Source organism: Crocuta crocuta, unplaced genomic scaffold (genome assembly GCF_008692635.1).
Source record: "Crocuta crocuta isolate KB4526 unplaced genomic scaffold, BGI_CrCroc_1.0 scaffold143, whole genome shotgun sequence".
NCBI lineage: Eukaryota > Metazoa > Chordata > Mammalia > Carnivora > Hyaenidae > Crocuta > Crocuta crocuta.
In genome coordinates this window covers 2,320,371-2,340,406 of record NW_027529175.1, presented here as the reverse complement: position 1 = coordinate 2,340,406, position 20,036 = coordinate 2,320,371, and the positions used below count along the sequence as shown (strand labels likewise).

The 20,036-nt window shown below is 42.2% G+C and overlaps 1 protein-coding gene and 1 pseudogene across 1 annotated transcript in view; both read right to left on the bottom strand.

Moving 5' to 3' along the window:
• The window catches only part of MEI1 (meiotic double-stranded break formation protein 1), a 73,193-nt gene that overhangs the window by 28,871 nt on the left and 24,286 nt on the right, over window positions 1–20,036 (bottom strand). The window contains exons 14-18 of the mRNA XM_077757886.1: window positions 18,063–18,174; window positions 14,177–14,237; window positions 13,137–13,234; window positions 10,408–10,576; window positions 5,563–5,710 (exon numbers count right to left, since the gene is read on the bottom strand). Of these exons, the coding sequence (XP_077614012.1) occupies window positions 5,563–5,710; window positions 10,408–10,576; window positions 13,137–13,234; window positions 14,177–14,237; window positions 18,063–18,174 (588 nt within the window). The remainder of the gene's footprint in view (window positions 1–5,562; window positions 5,711–10,407; window positions 10,577–13,136; window positions 13,235–14,176; window positions 14,238–18,062; window positions 18,175–20,036) is intronic.
• LOC144226448 (chromobox protein homolog 3 pseudogene) lies at window positions 233–745 on the bottom strand (annotated as a pseudogene).

The following is a 20,036-nucleotide window of genomic DNA, read 5'->3' as shown; positions in this document are numbered from 1 at the left end:
AGGAAACCAAATTGAAAATAAAATATTTTTAAAAAAAAAAAAAAAAAAAAAAAAAGCTTTTATTTGTCCAAAGTTACCAGTGCTATACATGCAAAAGAACCCCAACAACTCCCCCAATACTACTTCAAAACAAACATACCAAACTGGACTGTCATTAGAATGTTATTTTTTCACACTAAGTCTAAGAACCAAGACCTAGATTTTACATACATATATACAAAAAGCAACACAATTACTGAATTTCATCTTCTGGACAAGAATGCGGAGTTACTCTCTCTTCATAAAAAAGCAATTACAATTTGAGAACATTTTGTATTTGCCTCTTTTGCCAGCACCAAGTCGCCTATCTTTCCATTTCACGAGAAACATGAATTCTCCACTGCTGTCTGTGGTACCAATTCTTCGTTCAGGATCAAGACCTCCGGCAAAGCCTCTTGGTCTATCAGCAGCATCTCTTTCCTTCTCAGAGTTGCTACCATCATATCCACTGTCAGATACAAATTTTCTTTTTGTACCATCCTTTTCTTTACCAGCCTTTTGAGAACTAAGAAATGCTTCAATTAACTCTGGAGAATATAAATTTTCTTCAGGCTCCCAAGTACTGTCAACATCTGTGAACCCTTTCTACCCAGGAAATACTCCACTTTCTCATTTCCACACGTCAGTCCTGTCCTTTTTCAATGACAGATTCTTCGGGCTCTGCCTCTTCTACTTTTTCACTCTTTCCATTCTGTTCCTTTCCCATGTTTCTGTAACGTAGGCCATTCTCTATTGCAGACTTAAAGAGTTGTTATTCATCACCTCCAAGCTGCACCTGGTCCCAGGTCTACAGCATCTCCCTTGACTGCTCCAGTTTTGTATTAAGTTTGAAATCCAGAAGTGTGAACCCTCTACCTTTATTCTTTTCCAAGATTGTTTTGGTTATTTTGGGTCTCTTGCATTTCCATATGAATTTAGGATCAGCTTGTCCATTTTACCAAGAAGCAAGGGAGGAAGGAAAGGAGAGGCAACTGGGATTTTGATTAGGATTGTATTGAAGCTACAGATCAACTTGGGGAGTACTGTCATTTGAACACTATTAAGTCTTCTTTTTTCCTCATTTTATTGAGATATAGTTGCCATATAACATTGTGTGCATTTATGCTGTACAACATAATGATTAGATATATGTATACATTGTGAAATGATCACCATAATAAGTTTTGCTAACCTCCACCGTCTCTCATAGTTATACAATTTTTTTCACTAGGATTAGGACTTTTAAGCTCTACTCTTCTAGCAATTTCCAAATATACAAAACAGAATTGTCAGCTGTAGTATGTTGTACGTTACATCCCAGAAGTTTTTTCTCTTCTAAGTGGCTGTTAAGTCTTCTGATTCATGAGCATGGGATGCCTTTTTTTAAATGTTTATTTATTTATTTTGAGGGGGGGGCCGAGAGGGAGACAGAATCCCAAGGAGACTCCATGTTGTAAGCACAGAGCCCCATGCGGGGCTCAAACTCACAAACCATGATATTAGAACCTGAGCCAAAATCAAGAGTCAGACGCTCAACCAACTGAGCCACCCAGGTGCCCCATAGGATGTCTTTATATTTATATAGGTCTTCTTTAATTTCTTTCAATGGGGTTTTATAATGTTCAGGGATCAGAAGTGTACTTCTTTCGTTAAATTTATCCCAATATATTTTATTTCTTAATGCTATTATAAATGGAATTGTTTTCTTAATTTCATTTCTTAACATCTTATTGAAGACTTGAGTCTACCTTTCCAGCTTCTCTCCACTCTGTCTCTTAAATGACTTAGTTAAGGCATGCTAAACTAGACTTTCATCCTTGAAGGGACATACTGGGAAACTTCTCATTTCTGTTTCTTAATTCTCTCAATATAGCCTTTCCTGATGCCATAATCCAATACAGTCTCTTTCTCTGTGTTTCTGTAGCTCTTGACTGGTCCTCCAGCCCCAGGAGAGTACTGGTTGCTGTTATTGCCTGCCTGTAGAAGATCTTTTTGTCTCTCCTGCCAAACTGGTGCTCCCTAAGGGCAGGGAATATGTTTGACTCACCCCAACCCTGACAGAAGACCACATGGCACCTGACACATAGCGAGCGGTCAATCCACATTGGGGAGTTATTATTTAATGAGTACAGAGTTTCAGGTTTGCAAGGTGAAAGAGTTCTGGACATGATTGGTGGTGGCAGCTGTACAACAATACTAATGTACTTAATGTCACTGAACTGTACACTAAAAATGGTTGAGATGATAGATTTTATTTGTATATTTTATGACACTAAAAAAAACCTGAATAATACATAAAAAAAAGAAAAATAGAATTGAGTTAAAAAACCAAGTTGTGATGATATGTTGCCATTTATATATTTATGTAAGATTCTTAAACATGCAAAACAATGTCATACATCATTTACGGATTCACACCTAAGATGGAAAACCTGGAGCTCCATGAGCTACCTTCTAAGTTTCCACACCACCACTGGTAGATGTGAAGAGAAACCCCCCAAATCCAATCTTACGCCAGTATTAGTCTTGAAACCATCAGGACTATTCCCATCATGTCCTTTTCTCCTATTTCCATTAGTCATCTCAGAAAGTCCAGAATTTCCAGATCATCCTATATGGCTCAAAACATTCCCTTTTCTGTTCCCATCTCCCACTCTTTCCCAGCTCCCAAATCCTTTTCACAGTGCCCTCTAGAACTCACAGTTATCAGCGAATTCTTTGTCCTATGCCTCTTCCTTGAATATTCCTATCACCTGTTGCTTTGATCCTCTTCCAAAAACCTGCCTTGCCTACAATCTTTCAACTTGAAGCTATTTTTGTTCCCATCTTCCTAGTTCCAAAATCATGACCACTAAATTCTCTTTCTCCCTTCTAATCTCCTCCACTCACCTCAGCCATTCATGCCCATGGTCATGCCCCTAGACCTTGTCACTACCAAGAACTATACGTTCCTCAATAATCCCAATTCAAGCACCCCACTCTTTACCACCACCACCCCTGTCTTTCCAGCTCACTCCCTCTTCAATATAGCAATTCTTTGAACCCCATCAGAAACAAAATCTTTGGAAACNTGTGCTGACTGCCAGCTCGGAGCCTGGAGCCTGTTTCAGTCTGTGACTCCCTCTCTCTCTGACCCTCCCCTGTTCACGCTGTCTCTCTCTCTCCTAGAAATAAATAAAACATTTAAAAAAAAAAAAAGAAAATCTACTGGCTCCTGTTTCAAAATATTCAGAAGCTACTGCGCTTCACCCCCTCTACTATCTCTTGTCTGTATCATTGTTGTAACTTCCTAACTGGTTTCTGCATTTCTACCTTGTATCCTTTTGGTCTACTGTCCTAGCAGTCAGAGTCACTCTTTTTAATTCAACCACGAATCAAACCATGGGACTATATGAGATCACCAAAGAAATAAATCTAGAGAGAAAAGAAAAGCTGTCAAAGACTGAGCCCTGGGGTACTACAACACTTAGAGATCAAGGAGATAAGAGAAAATCAACAACAGAGAAAATCAGTTGTGAAACAGAACTGCCAGAGAGGTAGAGGAAAATCACGAGTACACAGCATTCTGGATGCCAAGTAAAGGCAATTGTTCAAAGAACAGATGCTGTTGATAGGTCGAGTAAGGTGATAACTAAATACTGACTACTGGCTTTAGTCATTTATCTGTTACTGGTGACTTTGATAAGTGCAATTTCAGAGATGTGGTAAGGGTGAAAACCTAACTGGGGCAGGTTCAAAAGCAAATGGGAGAGCAGTAAGTGTGTACAAGCCTAAAGCATCCTGTTATACTAGAACGTCCAAATGCTGTCACAGACTACTAGGGTTATCAAAAGGACTCAGGAGCTACCCTGAATAGGCTCCTACTGAACAAAAATAGGACAATTTGAGCTTCAAAAGGATAATAACTATAGTGGATTGAAACACATCAAATATTTTTAAATCCTTGAGTTCATAATGACACTAAAAAAAAAATCTCTTTGGTCACCTTTGAGGAATAACAGGCAACCAATTCCTTTTTTAAAAGCTGTAATTAAAAGGAAAGAATCAAACCTTCCACCTGTGCTTCCTATACAATCTCCCATTCAGAGTAACTGAGTAGTTGATGAGGGAAGCCTGGGTGGCTCAGTCAGATAAGTGTTCAACTCCTGACTTCGGCTCAGGTCGTGATCTCACGGTTCATGGGACTGAGCCCCACACTGGTCTCTGTACATACAGTGCAGAGCCTGCCTGGGATTCTGTCTCCATCTCTCTCTGCCCCTCCCTCCCTCACGCTCTCTCCCTCTCCCTCAAAATAAATAAACATTTTAAATAAATAAAAGTTGAATGACAGAATTAGGATATTATTTCACAATCTCTAATGAATTAGTAGTAGGCAATGATCACAATAACTTCAAATATCACAAAAGAAGAGACAACAGGATATTGTATCTCTAGATCTACCTTACTTGAAAACTCACGCACTTCTACTACAACTTTCTGCTTCCATTCAAATTAAACCAGGTCTGCTTGCATCATGTTTGCCCCAAAAGTAATCAAAAAGCAGCAAAATTATGGAGCGCCTGGCTGGCTCAGTCAGAGGAACATGTGGCTCTTGATCTTGGGGTCATGAGTTCGAGCCCTGTGTTGGATATANAAAAAATTTTTAAAAAAAAAAAAAAAAAAAAAAAAAAACCTTCAAAAAAAGAGGCGAAATTACTAGTCAGTGAAGAAAGGGTATCCTTAGGTTGAGGTTGAAGTGTTCATATCTAGGGAGTAGAATCAATGAAAGAAGGGAGAGATTTAGTGATTGCTTAGACATAATCCTTGGTCCATAAGAATTTATCAAGAATCTGGAAAGAGCCACCTGGGTGGCTTACTCAGTTAAGCATCCAACTTTGGCTCAGGTCATGATCTCATGGTTTGTGGGCTCAAGCCCCATGTCATGCTCTGTGCTGACAGCTCAGAGCCTGGAGGCTGCTTCAGATTCTGTGTCTTCCTCTCTCTCTGCCCCTCCCCTGCTCACCCTCTGTCTCCTTCTCTTTCAGAAATAAACATTAAAAAGAATCTGGAAAGAGAAAACTTATATACACACAACCATCATCAAAGTGATCCAAAGTCATCCTGATTAACAATGATTGGGTCCCAGCAAACCACTTTGTTTGATAAACTGTTAACAGAAGGATATACCTCACATCCCTCTCTCATCCTGCTCAAACCAGAGGTGGTACTAAGAAAAGAGCCTTGGGAGTTGGTCAAGTCTAAACTGGAGATCTGGCACCGCCATCAATTAACTGTGTGACCTAGAGAAAGTTACTTTAACCCAAGTCTTGATGTTCTTACCTGTAAAAAATGGAAAAATAACCTTTGCTGCTCGGGATTGTTGAAAGAATTAGCTAAATTATATAGGCTCTGAATGTGTCACCCCCTGTCCCTCTCCATTCCACCAAGACTCTCTCTCTCTCCCATTTACTTTCTCTATATATATATCATCACGGTCTCTCAAGGAGCCATAATGTAAAGAGGTGCAGCAGGAAGAGGAAGAGTCGCACGCATTCTGGTCCATACCTCATCTAGTGCATCGGCTTTGTCCTGGCCCACTGCAAGCAGATAGATGGAGGCCCTGATGACCATCAGTGGAGGGCGCTCGTCCTGGTCCTGCAGAGACAGGAGGAAGCTTTGCACAGCCACAAATAATTCCGCCTCTGAGACAAACCTGCCAACCGAGGAGAGTCTGAGTGAAAAAGAAAGAAATGGCCGTCCTGCCTCGCCACATCCTATCTTGCCATATCCTCTCTGCCTTCTGTCCTTCTGCTCTAGCATGTCTACGGCCTAAGGACACCTTGCACAAAGAGCATGCTATATATGCTTACAAAGTATTGTCATATACGCACAGCACATGGTTCTGTGCTTTGTACCAGGCTCTGTATAGGGGCCAGAGACTCCTCACTCACACCTAGGAAGAAGCAAAGCGTCTGCCAGCTGTACTAGTGCTGATAAAGAGAAGGATGCTACTACTGGGGTTTAGGAGTCCCTGATTTGGCAGCCAGTCCATTGCTCTTTATCATTAAACATTTGTGTGTTTAATGGGCTACTTTCTGGGGAAAGAGACATCTATGCTTGTATGTGCAAGGGAGATGAGTATGAGGAAGAGACCGACTTTTTTTTGTAAAATATAAAAGGCATGGGCGCCTGGGTGGCTCAGTCAGTTAAGCATCCGACTCTTGATTTCAGCTCAGGTCACGATCTCAAGGTTCATGAGATCAAGCCCCACATTGGGTTCTCTGCTGACAGAGAGGCTCTGTGAATCCCAAGCAGAACTTGCTTGGATTGGAATTTTCTCTCTCTCTCTGTCCCTCCTGTTCTCTATTGCATGCGAGTATATGCTCTCTCTTCCTAAATAAATGAATAAACATTAAAAAGAAAAAGCTATAAAAAATGAGCAAAGGACTTCTTGAGCAGACTTATCTCCAAAGAAGATATATGAATGGCCAAAAAGCAAATGGAAAGATGTTCAACATCACTAATCATCAGGGAAATGCAAATCAAAACTATGAGCTAAATCAGAACCCTTGTGCACTGCTGGCAGGAATGTAAAATAGTATACCTCTGTGAAAAAGAGCATGGCATTTTCTCAAAAATTAAAAACATAACTACCAGATGATCCAACAATCTGATATATACCCAAAAGAATTGAAATCAGGGTCTCAAAGAGATATTTGTACACCCATGTTCACAGCAGCATTATTCACAATAGCCAAAAGGTGGAAGCAATCCAAGTGTCCATTGACAAACAAATCTTTAAGCAAAATGTGGTATATACATAAAATGAAGCATTATTCAGCATAAAAAAGGAAGGAAATTCTGACATGCTATAGGATGGATGAATCTTAAGGACATCGTGTTAAGTGAAATAGCCTGTCATATACTGTATGATTCCACTTATATGAAGTACTTAGAGTAGTCAAAATCATTGGGACAGAAAGTAGAATACTGGTTTCCAAGGACTGGGGAAAGGGAAATGGAGAGTTATTGTTCAATAGGTGTAGAAGTTTGCTTTTGCAGATGAAAACAGTTCTTGAGATGAATGGTGGTGATGGTAGTACAACAATATTAATGTACTTAATACCCGTGAACAGTACACTAAAAATGGCTAAGATATAAATTTTATGTTTGTGTATCTTACAATAAAAAAAAAAAACAACTGGAAGAATTACCAAGGTTGTACCGAGGTTGGTGTCTTAGATTGATAAATGTATCACAGTTATGTTAATATTAGGAGAAAATTAGTGAAGATTTCTCTGTATTCTTTGCAACTTTCCTAAAATCTATAAATATTCCAAAATAGAATGTTTATTTAAAAAATAAAAGGGGCGCCTGGGTGGCTCAGTCAGTTAAGCATCCAGCTCTTGGTTTCGATTCAGGTCATGATCTCCCAGTTTCATGAGTTTGAGCCTGCATCAGGCTCTGTGCTGACAGTGCAAAGCCCACATGGGATTCTCTCACTCCCTCTGTCTCTGCCCTTCCCCCACTCACATTGTCTCTGTCTCTCTCAAAAAGTAAACTTAAAAATTTTTAATTAAAAATAAAAGTAAAATGGGTAATAACCATAATATAAATATTATACAGCTACCAAAAGTATGAGGTAGACCTATGAATACATGTACTAACATGACAAGAGGTCCAAGATATATTGTTAGGTTAAAAGGGAAGTTGAATACTTTATATAATATCCCATCCTGTATACTGCAAATATACTGCAAAAAAAGAAGCATATGTTTGTTTCAGTAAATGGTGCTGGGAAAACTGGACAGCAACATGCAAAAAAATAAAAGTGGGCCACTATCTTATACCATACACAAAAAATTGACTCAACATGAATTAAAGACATGAATGTTAACAGCTGAAACTATAAAACTTCTAGAAGAAAACATAGGCAATAAGTTACTTGACATCAGTTTTGGTGAGGACGTTGTTAGATCTTATACTAAAAGCAAAAATAAACAAATGGAACTATTTCAAATTAAAAAGCTTCTGGACAGCAAAGGAAGTCATCAACAAATGAAAAGGCAGCCCACTGAATGGGGAAAAATCTTTACAAATCATATATCTGATTAAAAAATGAATATTTACAATAAAGAACTCACACAATAGCAAAAAAAAATCCAGTTAAAAAATGGGCAGAGGATCTGAATAGACATTTTTCCAAAGAACACATACAGATGGCCAACAGATACATGAAAAGATGCTCAACATTACTGATTAGCAACGAAATGTAAATCAAAACCACAATGAGGTACATTCTTATACCTGTTAAGTGACTATTATCAAAAAGACAAGAAAAAACAAGTATTGGCAAGGAAGTTGAGAAAAGTGAACACTTGTGCACTATTATGAGAATGTAAATTGGTGTAGCCACTATGGAAAAGAGAATGAAGTTTCCTCAAAAAATTAAAAATAGAATTGATCATATGATCATTGGCTATATGATCCAGCAATTCAACTTCTGGGTATTTACTCAAACTCAAAAGATACCTGCACCACCCCCATGTTCACTGCAGCATTATTTACTATAGCCAACACATAGATAAAACCTAAGTGAGGCACGTGGGTGGCTCAGTTGGTTAAGCGTCTGACTCTTGATTTTGGCTCAAGTCATGATCTCACGGTTGGTGGGTTCAAGCTGACAGCTTGGGATTATCTCCCTCTTCTTCCCTCCCTCCCTCTCTCTCTCTCTCTCCTCTCTACACCTCCTCTGCACTTGTTCTCTCTCTCTCAAAATAAATAAATGAACATTTTAAAAAATGTGGTATGTATATACACACAATGGAATACTATTCAGCCATAAAAAAAGAAAGGAATCTTGCCATTTGCAAACAAAATGGATTGACCTTGAAGGCTTTAGGCCAAGTGAAATAAGTCAGATAGAGAAAGAAAAATACTGTATGATTTTACTTATCTGTGGAATCTTAAAAAACAAAAACAAATACAAAAACAAAAAAACAGGGGCGCCTATGTGGCTCAGTTGGTAAAGCGTCTGACTTGGGCTCAGATCATGATCTCGTGGTTCACAAGTTTGAGCCCCGCGTTGGGCTCTGGGCTGACAGCTCAGAGCCTGGAGCCTGCTTCAGATTCTGTGTCTCCCTCTCCCTCTGCCACTTCCCCACTTGTGCTGTCTCTCTCTGTCTCTCAAAAATAAACAAAAATATTTTAAAAAGTTTTTTAAAAACCTGACCTTATAGATAAAACAGATTGGTGGTTGCCAGAAGTGAGGGGCTGAGAGTGGGCAAAATGGGTAAAGGGGGTCAAAGGGTACCAACTTCCTGTTATAAAATAAATAGATCTTGGGGATATAATGTACAGCATGGTGACTACAGCTGATAATACCACACCATACGTTTGAAAGTTGCTAAGAGAACAAATCTTAAAAGTTCTCAATACAAGGAAAAAAACTGCAACTACATGCAGTGATGAATATTAACTAAACTTCTTGTGATGATCATTTTGCAATATATAGAAACATCCAATCATTATGTTGTATATTTGGAATTAATATATGTCAATTATATCTCAATTTTTAAAAATCACAAGGGGTCAAGTGATTTTCAGTGAGGGTGTCAAGACAATTCAGTGCAGAAAAAAACTGTTTTTAATACATGATGCTAGAACATCTGCATTAGCCGCATGAAAAATAATGAAGTACTGAAACATGCTACAAATATTATGATAACTGGATGAATCTCAAAAACATTATGCTAAGTGGAGGAAGCCAGGCACAAAAGGTCATCTATTGTATGATCCATCTATAGGAAATGTTCAGAATAGATAAAGCCATAGAGACAGAACACAGATTGTTGGTGCCAGGAGCTGAGCAGAAGGAATGGGGAGTGAATGCTTAATGGGTACACGATTTTACTCCGGAGTGATGGAAATGCTTTGGAACTACAGAGAGGTGGTGGTTGCCCAATCCTGTGACTATACTAAATGCCAAACTGTTCACTTTAAAATGATTAATTTTATGTTATATAAATTTTACCTCAATAAAATTATTTTTTACGCTTAAGGAATAGTCTTTTGATTTTAAATTTTTAATAAACTGTATAAGTAAGTAATTCTTAAAACCAAAGTAAACCACTGAAATTTTTTCTGTGCACAAACAATACTTTTAAGGATATTAAAAAATTCTCATTCGTATTTTAGGCCTCTGCTCTCGGCACTGTGACAACCCACCTGCCTTAATCCCTCTCCAGTATGTGACTCCTCAGGAATACAACCCATTTCTCACTTATCTCTGTGTCCCCAGTGCCCAGGACCAGGCTTGGGGTAGATGCTCTGTGAATATTTATTGAACTGAACCGGGCTGCAGATGTGGGTCCCAGGACGCACTGCCAGCCACCAGCATTGAACACTGACCTGTCCCCGTGGGTGTAGGCCAGGTAGAAGAGGAGCAGGATGCAGTACTGTCCCTGGCGAGCACTTCCCTCCACATACTGGCGATCTGACAGGAAGGCAAGGCTTTCGGGGCTCCTGCTGCATATCCGGGGCAGCCCCTGCTGCAGGAACGCGGACACTGCAGAGAGCTCTGGGGAGGAAACGTGCGGGAGAACGCCACACGGAGTGAGCACATGGAGAGGGTGCAGGGCACAGGTTAGCAGTGTACATGCAGGATGAAAGGAAATCAGTTTCCTCTTCCTTTATGCAGCTGTCAGCCTGCCAGGAGAGACTAAAGGTAACATGTGTGAGGACATGGATACATTCCTTCATTCACTGACAAAGTTCCGAGTGGATACTCCAGGCCAGGCTGTGACACTCAGCCTGTACCTTCAGGAGCTGGTGGCTGGGAAAAGACAGACAAGGAGACGGACAGTTATAGGAGACATTATCAAGTGCCATGTTCAAGTGTGGGGAGGGTATGACTCATACCGCCTGGGGTGGGGAGGCCAAGCTTGAAAAGGAGGCAACTGTGGATGGTGAGCAGAAAACAGGCAGAAAAGTGAGGGCCAAGAATCCTGGGCACAGGAAGCAAGGTGTTCAGAGGCCCAGAGGTATAAGAAGACAGGTTTCAGGTGCAGCAAGGAGTTCGGTCTGACTAAATCAGCAGTGAATAGATGTGGAGTGTCAGGAGTTGGGCAACTGTGTGACATAATTAGTAGCTAGAGTGTGAAAAAAACCTTGAATGCTGAGTAAAGAATTTGAATTTTATCCTGAGGATGGATTTCTTATGAAATCCATTTCAGAGAAGAAAGAGTATTTTAATACCAAAAGAGTATGAGAGGAAGAGATATCAGAGCTTAAACTTTGAATAAAGTTAACTTTATAGAAAATTCCCTATATTACCCTTATTTTCCACATATCAGAGGATATCCACGGATGAGAGGAAATTTCATCACTGTCTGACAGTGCCCCACAGATTGATGTTTGGGGACTGTGGCTGAAGTCCAGGGTGTTAGGATGATAAGACTTGGGTTTTCAGATAGATCCTTCCAGCAGCGGGTGGAGACTGGTCAGATGATGAAAGAATGAAAGCAGCATGCCAAGTTGGAGGTCAAGTTCAGTCTGCCCTGCTGGTGCAGTGGACTTAGGGCCAAGTGGAAGGTGAAAATGGAGAACGCCCCACAGCAGTCAGGCAGCAGAGCCAGGTCAGGTCTCCCAATTCTAAGTTTAGTGACTTTTCCACCAAGCTATGATCATTATCATAAAAATGAAACTAATCTCCTCGAGTCCCGTGCATCCACCTGCCCTTTCTCCTGATACCTGGAAGAAGGAAGGAACCTGCACATCCATGCTCTTCCCAGCGCTCTGAGACTGGACAAGGCCTCAGGGTCTAGGGAGGCAGACGCATGGGGCTCCTCCATTCCCCAAGACAGAGGGAGCTGTCGGCGGCAGCAGGGCCAGCGCTGCTGAGCACACGAGGCTGCTGTGCCGTGGGGGCCAGCGTGGTCCCAGGCTGCCACCAGGGCAACAGCAGTCATGCTAGTCCCCCTGCAGGCCAGGCCACACCTGGCCAGGCAGAGAGCAGGGTACCAGGCAGAGAAGAATGGCTGAGAGAGAATTAGGAGCCAAACCATGTTGGAAGGAATGAAAATGTTCACCTGGGCTTCTTTCTCTCTCAGCACAATGTTGGGGAAAAAAAAACAAAGGAGGAAGAGAGGTTTAGGAAGTGGGGGGAGATGACACATCTTTGTAAATGTAAAAAAAAGAAACATGGCCGGCACCAACTCTTACCCACAAAGAAGGTATCGTATTTGTTAAATGAATGAATAGAACAATGATTAAATTGTTTTATATTATACCCAAAGAGGTCTAGGACAGAAGAACTCCTTAGGGCAGAGAACATACCATAATTATTGTATCCACAGCAGCACTTAGGCCTCCCCTGGCATGCAGCAGAAGCTCAATGAATATTCAACTGGGGGAAAAACTTAAGCTCTCAGGCCTCATCTGCTATTCCCCTGCCTCGATTCTACAGGTACCTCCTTCGTTGCATTCAGACCTTTGCTAACATGCCACCTCCTCACAGAGGCCTTCCCTGACCACCTATCTAACATGCATCTTCTCCCTCCGTCACCCTCTAACCCTCTGCCCAGTTTTATTTCTTCATAGCACCTATTCACTTATAACATTGTATCTATGTGTTTATTGTCTCTCTCTCACACTCCATGAGGACAGGACATTGGAGCTCTGTCACCATAACCTGGAATAGAATCTGGCACACAGTAGATGCTCAAGAAATATTTCTTGAATGAGAAAAACAAAAAAAAATGGAACAGACCATTGAAGGTATTTTGAAAAGTCTTGGAATATAATAAACAGTGAGGGAAAGGTCTGGTGTGAGGGAGGTTAAGAGGAGATGGCCAGGGTGAGGAACTGGGCTTGATAAGCTTTAGAGTCCTTCTCAACCCTTAAGAGTCTAAGGGTCCAGGAACCTTGGATTCTATTGCTTCCTGATTCGATGATCTCATCTCCCTAACTGTCAGCCTGTAGTCCCATCATTCCATGATTTCATGGTCCCTCTGGACAGCTTATAGCAAAGAGATAATAATTATTGTGATACTGACTCACTACCCAGCCTATCAACAAAGGCATCCAGACTGTAAAAGACCACCATGAACCTGATGAGTGGTCAAGCTGCAACATCTTACCTTCTTGGGAAGGCCACTCTGACTTCTCTGGAGCTGACAGGAGGTTGAGGCTCATGTCATGGAGGAAACTGGAACATACCTGATTTAGGTCTGAGTGACTTAGAGGTGGAAAGGAAAAGAGAACAAGAGAGAGGACATTGCTACTTTGGCTGGGACAGCATTATCCCTGCTGGGCTCTTGTGCCAGAGTCCAGTGAAACTCTAACCATGGCCCTGGAAGAAGAGTTCTGAGGTGGCTGTGAATAATAAATATGGAACCCGCTGCTACAGCTGTAACTTAGGCACACAGGCATTCCTTAAAATTTTACTGAAAAAATAAATCAAGAAGGGCTACTAGACCCCAATTTAACAAAATATTTTTAAAAATGCTCCTATTTCAGGAAAGGCCTTGGGAGTACTGAAGAAAAAAAAAAAAAAGGAAGCTGTTGAACCTAAGATGGGTAGTCAAGGAGAAGTATTTGCATTCCTTCCTGAAGACTGGGTGTTTTGTTCAGAGATATGCAAGGAGAGCTAGAGGCTACACTGTGGTCATCTTGCAGGCTGTAGGCAGTAACAAATGGAATCTGTCAAGAAAATGCAGACAGCTGGCAAATCATAAATGGGAAGGAACAGAAGTTTACTCTAGAAACTTAACAAGACAGAGATTGAAGTGGCCACCTCTCTACTTTGAACCTCTCTTTATTTCCTCTGGAAATGCTGGGCTGGAGAACATGGCTCTGTTTTTGTTTTTCACTACCCTCTGAGGACTTATGTTTCCCCCATTTGTAAAATGAGGAGTTAGACAAATGATCTCTAAGAGCCTTTCCAGGTTCCCATCCAACTACCACAAGAATGAGTGACTTACCAGAACCAGATGAAATAAAAGCTATAGAAGCACGTCCAGCTCATACCACCAGCTGCTGAGCAACTCTGACGTGGTGTCAATCCCCGCCCCCCACCCCCCATGGTCCTATGACTAAACCACACCAGTCAGAGATTTCCACTTGTCCAGTCAAGGACACTGGCCCCTTGGCCACTAATTTTGCCCAAAACCATACATACCTTAGACTGCTGCAGAACCTGGCCTTCAGTTCCAGGGTTAATCGGATGAAAGATGAGGAAGCTTGGGAGAAGTGGGAAGAAAGCAGAGAGCAATTTAAACCAGACTCATTATAGAGCTTCTCAAATTGAGTGGTACTAAAGAGTACTAATTTTAGAGTCATGTAGACCTAGGTTCAAAATTTGTTCTGACAATACCAGTCATGTGATCCTGGAACACATATTTAACTTCTCTGAGACTCTGTTTCAGTATCTACGCCTCACAGGTTGTTGTGAAGCTAAGTAAGATAAGTGTACATAGAACATCTAACAAATGCCTAGCACTGCACTGTGGAGCAGGTGTTGAATAAATGTTCATCTCCCATTATAATCTGGTACATTTGAGAATGACCTAGGAAAGACACATCTGCTTGTTCTATCCCTTCTTCCAATTTTGTAGAAAATAACCCAGTTTCAGACTCAGGAAGAACAAAGGGTGGTCACTGCTTTATCCTCATCTCTGAACGCCTGTGGGGAAGGACTGGTTCTCGGACCCGAGATCAGGTAACAGGTTCTGTGTTAGCTGATGACCGTGGCCCAGGCCCCTGCACTGCCTGCCTCCCTCCTGGTCTCTCCACATCCTGCACCAAGCCTCCTTGTCAAAACTGACTTCTGTCCTGCCCATCCTGGGCCCCTATAAAAGCAGGATTCTAGACAAGAACATCAAGAGCTCCCACTGCACCAGCTTAAGAGTTGGGGACAATCTGTGTTGTATCCTGGGGCTAAAGCATGTGGTAGGAAATTAATCCTTCAGAGCTTCATAGCGACTTTCTGGGACACACTTCAACTCCTAACTCCCCCAGGGAGGGGACACACAGGGTTCCTGCTGGAAGGGGCTCCTGGCCCAGTCTCTCAGGGACTGAGAGTTTCTCCACCCCCTATTCAAGGTCTCTGCTCACTCTCGGCTGGCACTGCCTGCTTCCTTCTTTTCTCTTGAAGGTTGGGCCCTTAATCCCGTTCTACCTGCATAGATCTCCCTGTACACAACCTTTCTCCACACCCCCCATCACTGCCCCCCAGAGGTCTACACTTCTGAAATTGCAACCATCCAACATCCCAAGACTGGATCTTCTTAGCTCTTGAAGTATGGCAGACAGGAAGAATGAATGGAAGGGAGAAAAGAAGTATAGGTCAATTGTCATAATAACTAAGAGGTAGAGTCATTCAGGAGATCTATATATATTATCTCATTTAATGAGATAATCTGGCTGAAGACATTGTAGACAAAAAGTTAATTTGTCCAATGTCAGTAAGTCAATAAGGTGGGGTAAGAATCTCAACTCACATGAGCTAATGACAAAGGTCCTGCTTTCCCCCCTCTTCCACACAGCCTCTCACCCTCTTCTAGAAGCTCCCACTCCCACTTTCTATGAGAAATAGCTTCAGCTTCCGAAGGATTTCCTGTCCTCTATTCTTTGCCTGGACAGAACAAAGATCCCTCTAAGCTGTGACAAGGGACCTCCTCAGGATGACCTAGACTATTAATCAGAAACCTCCTCGATATCCCAAATCAAATTCTGAGACAACTGCAAAAGGCACACCCCTCAGCACCCCAGCTCGGGTCCAGCCCCCTTCTCCTTTCCAAAGACCTTGCTGTACTGAGGAGCAGGGGGTCTCTATTGCTCCTTTCTATCAGCTACTAATCAGAGTAAGTGTTTCTAGTGTTGGAAGGTAAAAAAACAACTCTTCCTAATTTCACATTCCCTCCAGTTATCTCCCCATTTCTCACCTCCTCTCACATCAAATTTACCCAAAGAGAGCTGTCTATCTTGTCTCTACTGCCTCGCTGTGCACTCACTCTTCAGCTCACTACAGTCTGGCATCCACCCCAACTGTGTCACAGAAACTCCTCTGGCCTTATAAGGTCACCAACAGCCTCCATGATGCCAAATCCAATGAACATATTTCAGTCCCCATTCTCCTTGACCTCTGGGATGCATCTGACACACCCACCACTCCCAAATCTACAAAACTTCCTTCACTTGGCTTCTCTAATGTCATACCCTTCTGATTTTCTTCCTACTTCTCCAACTGTCCCTTACCAGTGTCCTTTAGAGTTTCCTCCTTCTCCTGGTCATTAAATGTTGCCCTTGATTTTGTCCTGGTCCCCTTCGATCATCTCATTTTACATAATCCCTTGAGGGATCTCACCTGCTTCCCACTAGAGAATTGGCCCCACAAGGACAAAGTTCTATTTTGTTCACTCCTACATCCTCAGCCCCGGGACAGTGCCTTTCATGAAATAAGTGCCTGATCAATATTTGTTGAATTAATGAAAGGCTGGATGCTGAGGACTTGCATATCTATATCTAAAGACCAGATCTTTCCTCTGACTTCAGACACATAGTCAGTCATCTACCTAACCTCTCTACTGGGACATCTCACAGGCATCTCACGCTCATCCTGACCCAAACTGATCACATCCTCTACTGCCTTCTCAAATCAGATCCTCCTATAGTGAGTCTCCTCTTGATGAAAATCGCCACCATCCACCTAGATGGAAGCCAAAACCCAAGGGCATTACCCTGAGCTGCCGCCGCTTTCTCCTGCCACACATCCAATTGTTGCACCCCCTCCCAACACTGCCTTTAGTTCCTATCACCAACCTGAGTTAATGCAAGAGGGTAAATTATTGTCTCTAGTCTTGCCTCCTTCTCACTTATGGTCCACATCGATCCAAAAAGGATCTTTCCAAAACAGAAACCGGAGCCTATCACTTGCCTTCTTTAAGACTCAAAGCTCCTAGGATAAAGTCCAGATTCTGCACACGGCCAACAAAGCCCTGCATGACTGAGCCCTGGCTACTCCTCTGTGGTGGACTTCCCACTGCCTGCTATGTAATAGGAATAAATGAAAAGACATTAAATGGCAATAATAGAGGCAAGCACAGCATTGGGATTCAGAAGGAAAACAAGCTCCAGAGCCAGATTTTCTGAATTTGAATCCTGGGCACACCACTTCCAGTATGACCCTGGGCAAGTTATTCAACCTCTCTGAGCTTCTGTATGCTTCTCCACAAAAGGAAGATAATCACAGTACACACTTCCTAGGGATTTATGAGAACTAAATGAATTAATACATGTAAAGCACTTAAAACAGTATCTGACGTTGATAGTAAGAGTATCATAAATGTTAGTTGTCATTAGTTATTGCTACCTTTCTCTCTCCTCCCTTTCCTGTTTTTGGCTATTGTCCCCTTCCCATTTCCACCATCACTCCTACTTTCTAAAGAAAATACAGAAGACTGTGACTCTGGCTTCTGGCTTATTCTACATGTTGAAGTATTTATAGTGTGACAACAGGACAAGTGAGAATGGAAGGTTTACACTTGGGGGGGAAATGGCTAGTGTGAGGAGAAAGTAAATAGATGCGAGGAGGCCTGGAGAAGGCTGAGGGAGTCCAGAGCCAATGGGGTTCAGTTTCAGAAGGCACTTGAGTGCACAGTTAGACAGTAGCTTTCACAGAGTGCCACCACTCCCCTAGAAGGCATCTGGAAGTATGTGGGGACGTTTTTCAGGTGTCACAATAACTGGGGGTACTTCTGACATTCAGCACTCAGGAGTCAGAGATGCTGAACACCTTGTGAAGTCTGAGGGGATGAGGGCAATGTGGGAAGACACGTGTTGTGGGCTCTGAACTGGAACCTCCTTGACATTCTCAGAGAAGTATCAATAAATTGAAAACTTAACTTTCAGTACCTTTGATGGTTGAATAGTATTCTCTTCCACTGAACACTGGGCAGAGTGCGGATATTGACTCTGAGTGATAATGTAAACATCCTGCCCACAAATTATGCTCTCTTTGAATACTCCAAGCACCTGCCTCCCTCCCAACTTCCACACTTGCCTACCGAGCTTCTTGGAAAACTTCTCCTTCATGTGAGGAACGATGACAAAGAGGCTGTGTAGAATCGAGAGGAAAACTTCCATCAAGTTGGGATGGGTGGCCTGCTCTGAGTGCCTCTGCAAAGAACCAGGAGGGGGAACAGAGGCCACCAGGACTAAGCCTCCCAAGAAGAAAGCATCGGCATCAAACCAAGCAACAACGGACTAACCCCTTTCACTTGAAGGGCACAAGAAAAGCTAGGGAACCTGAAGTCACAAGCCTGGATCCAAGGGTTATATCCACCAACTTATTAAGGTAAGTTGTATAAGACATATTACCTCTGTGGGCCTCTGTACCAAAAAGAGTAAAACAAGAATAACAATATGATCTACCTCCTGGAAACAAATGAGATCTGCTGTGTAAAAAGTACTTTTTAAACTATAATGTAGAGTAACACCCAAGTTCCTATGACTATAGCCATTTAGTAATAATCATATACTTTACAAACTCTCTTCACAATTATTTTTCATATGATCTTTGAATAGTCAGTCATGAGGCAGCCTGATGTAGCAGACAGAGCTCTGGATCAAGAGTAGAGAAACCTGGATTCAAGATCAAGCTCTGCACAAAGTTGCTGTGTGTCCGTGGGTCAGTCATCCCCTCCCTTCTTGGTGTCTCATTTCCCTATCTGTAAAAGCTGGGATCTCAGAGACCTAATTCTTATAGATATCTTTCCTTAGATATTTTTTTAAAATAGGCTTCATTCTCAGCATGGAGCCCAACGCAGGGCTTGAGCTTACGACCATGAGATCGGGACCTGAGCTGAGATCAAGCGTTGGACACCTAACTGACTAAGCCACCGAGGCGCTTTGTTTCCTTTGGTTCTTAAACTAAAAATTCTTTTTAATTAGAAAGGCAATAATGCTCATTAAAGAAATGTGTAAAACACAGGAAAGCAGAAAGCAAGAAGAATATAATAATTCTATCCTCTAGGTCTGGATCTGACTCTAACACTTCCTAAGTCTAGAAAGAAGGCAGAGCAGATGAGGAAACCAATGTGAACTGCCCAAGTGCTACTGCGAGTGAGTACCAGTCAGAGCATGCACGCAGCCCGTGGCTCCTGACACTTACCCACCTGAAGACCCTGGCATGCTGGCTCAAAGGCTTCTTCAAACCAGAGGATGCCTCCTTGCTACCACCTACTGTTCCCAGTAGCTATTTGGAGGTACCCTGACTAAAAGGGACTCTTCACAGGCTCCCAGGATGTCCAAACCTCAAAAAGGACAGGATTCACCCAAAGTCAGCAGCTCTGGACCCAGATCTTACTACCACCACCATTTCAAGTCAGCTCAAAACGGAGCTCTTTCAGACCAGGTCTCTCTTCCGAATGGCAAGATCTCATTTTACAGAATATGACATTCACCACTGCTCTTTACTAATCATAAGAATCCATGGGTTCAAATCTGAGCACTGCTGTGCACTTGCTTTACAACTGTTGTAACATGACAACCTCATCTTTAACTTGGGGATGGTTACAGCACCCATCTCACATAGTCATTGAGATGATCAAATTAGGTAATAAATACAAAGCATTTATCACTCCATAAATATTTCCTATTTATTATTTTATTATTACTGCTTTCTACTTTTACTTGAGGCATCTGTTGGTTTACAATGAAACACTACACTTTGTGGTTTTTTGGGTTTGGGAAGGTGGTTAAGATTTTTAAAAATTTGGGGGCACCTGGGTGGCTCAGTCGGCTGGGCGTCTGACTTCAGCTCAGGTCATGATCTCATGTACTGTGGGTTTGAGCCCCGCATCGAGCTCTGTGCTGACAGCTTGGAGCCTGGAACCTGCTTCACATTCTGTGTCTCCCTCTCTCTCTGCCCCACCCCCCACTAACGCTCTGTCTCTCTCCATCTCTCAAAAATGAATAAATGTTGGGGCGCCTGGGTGGCTTAGTTGGTTAAGCGTCCGACTTTCACTCAGGTCGTGATC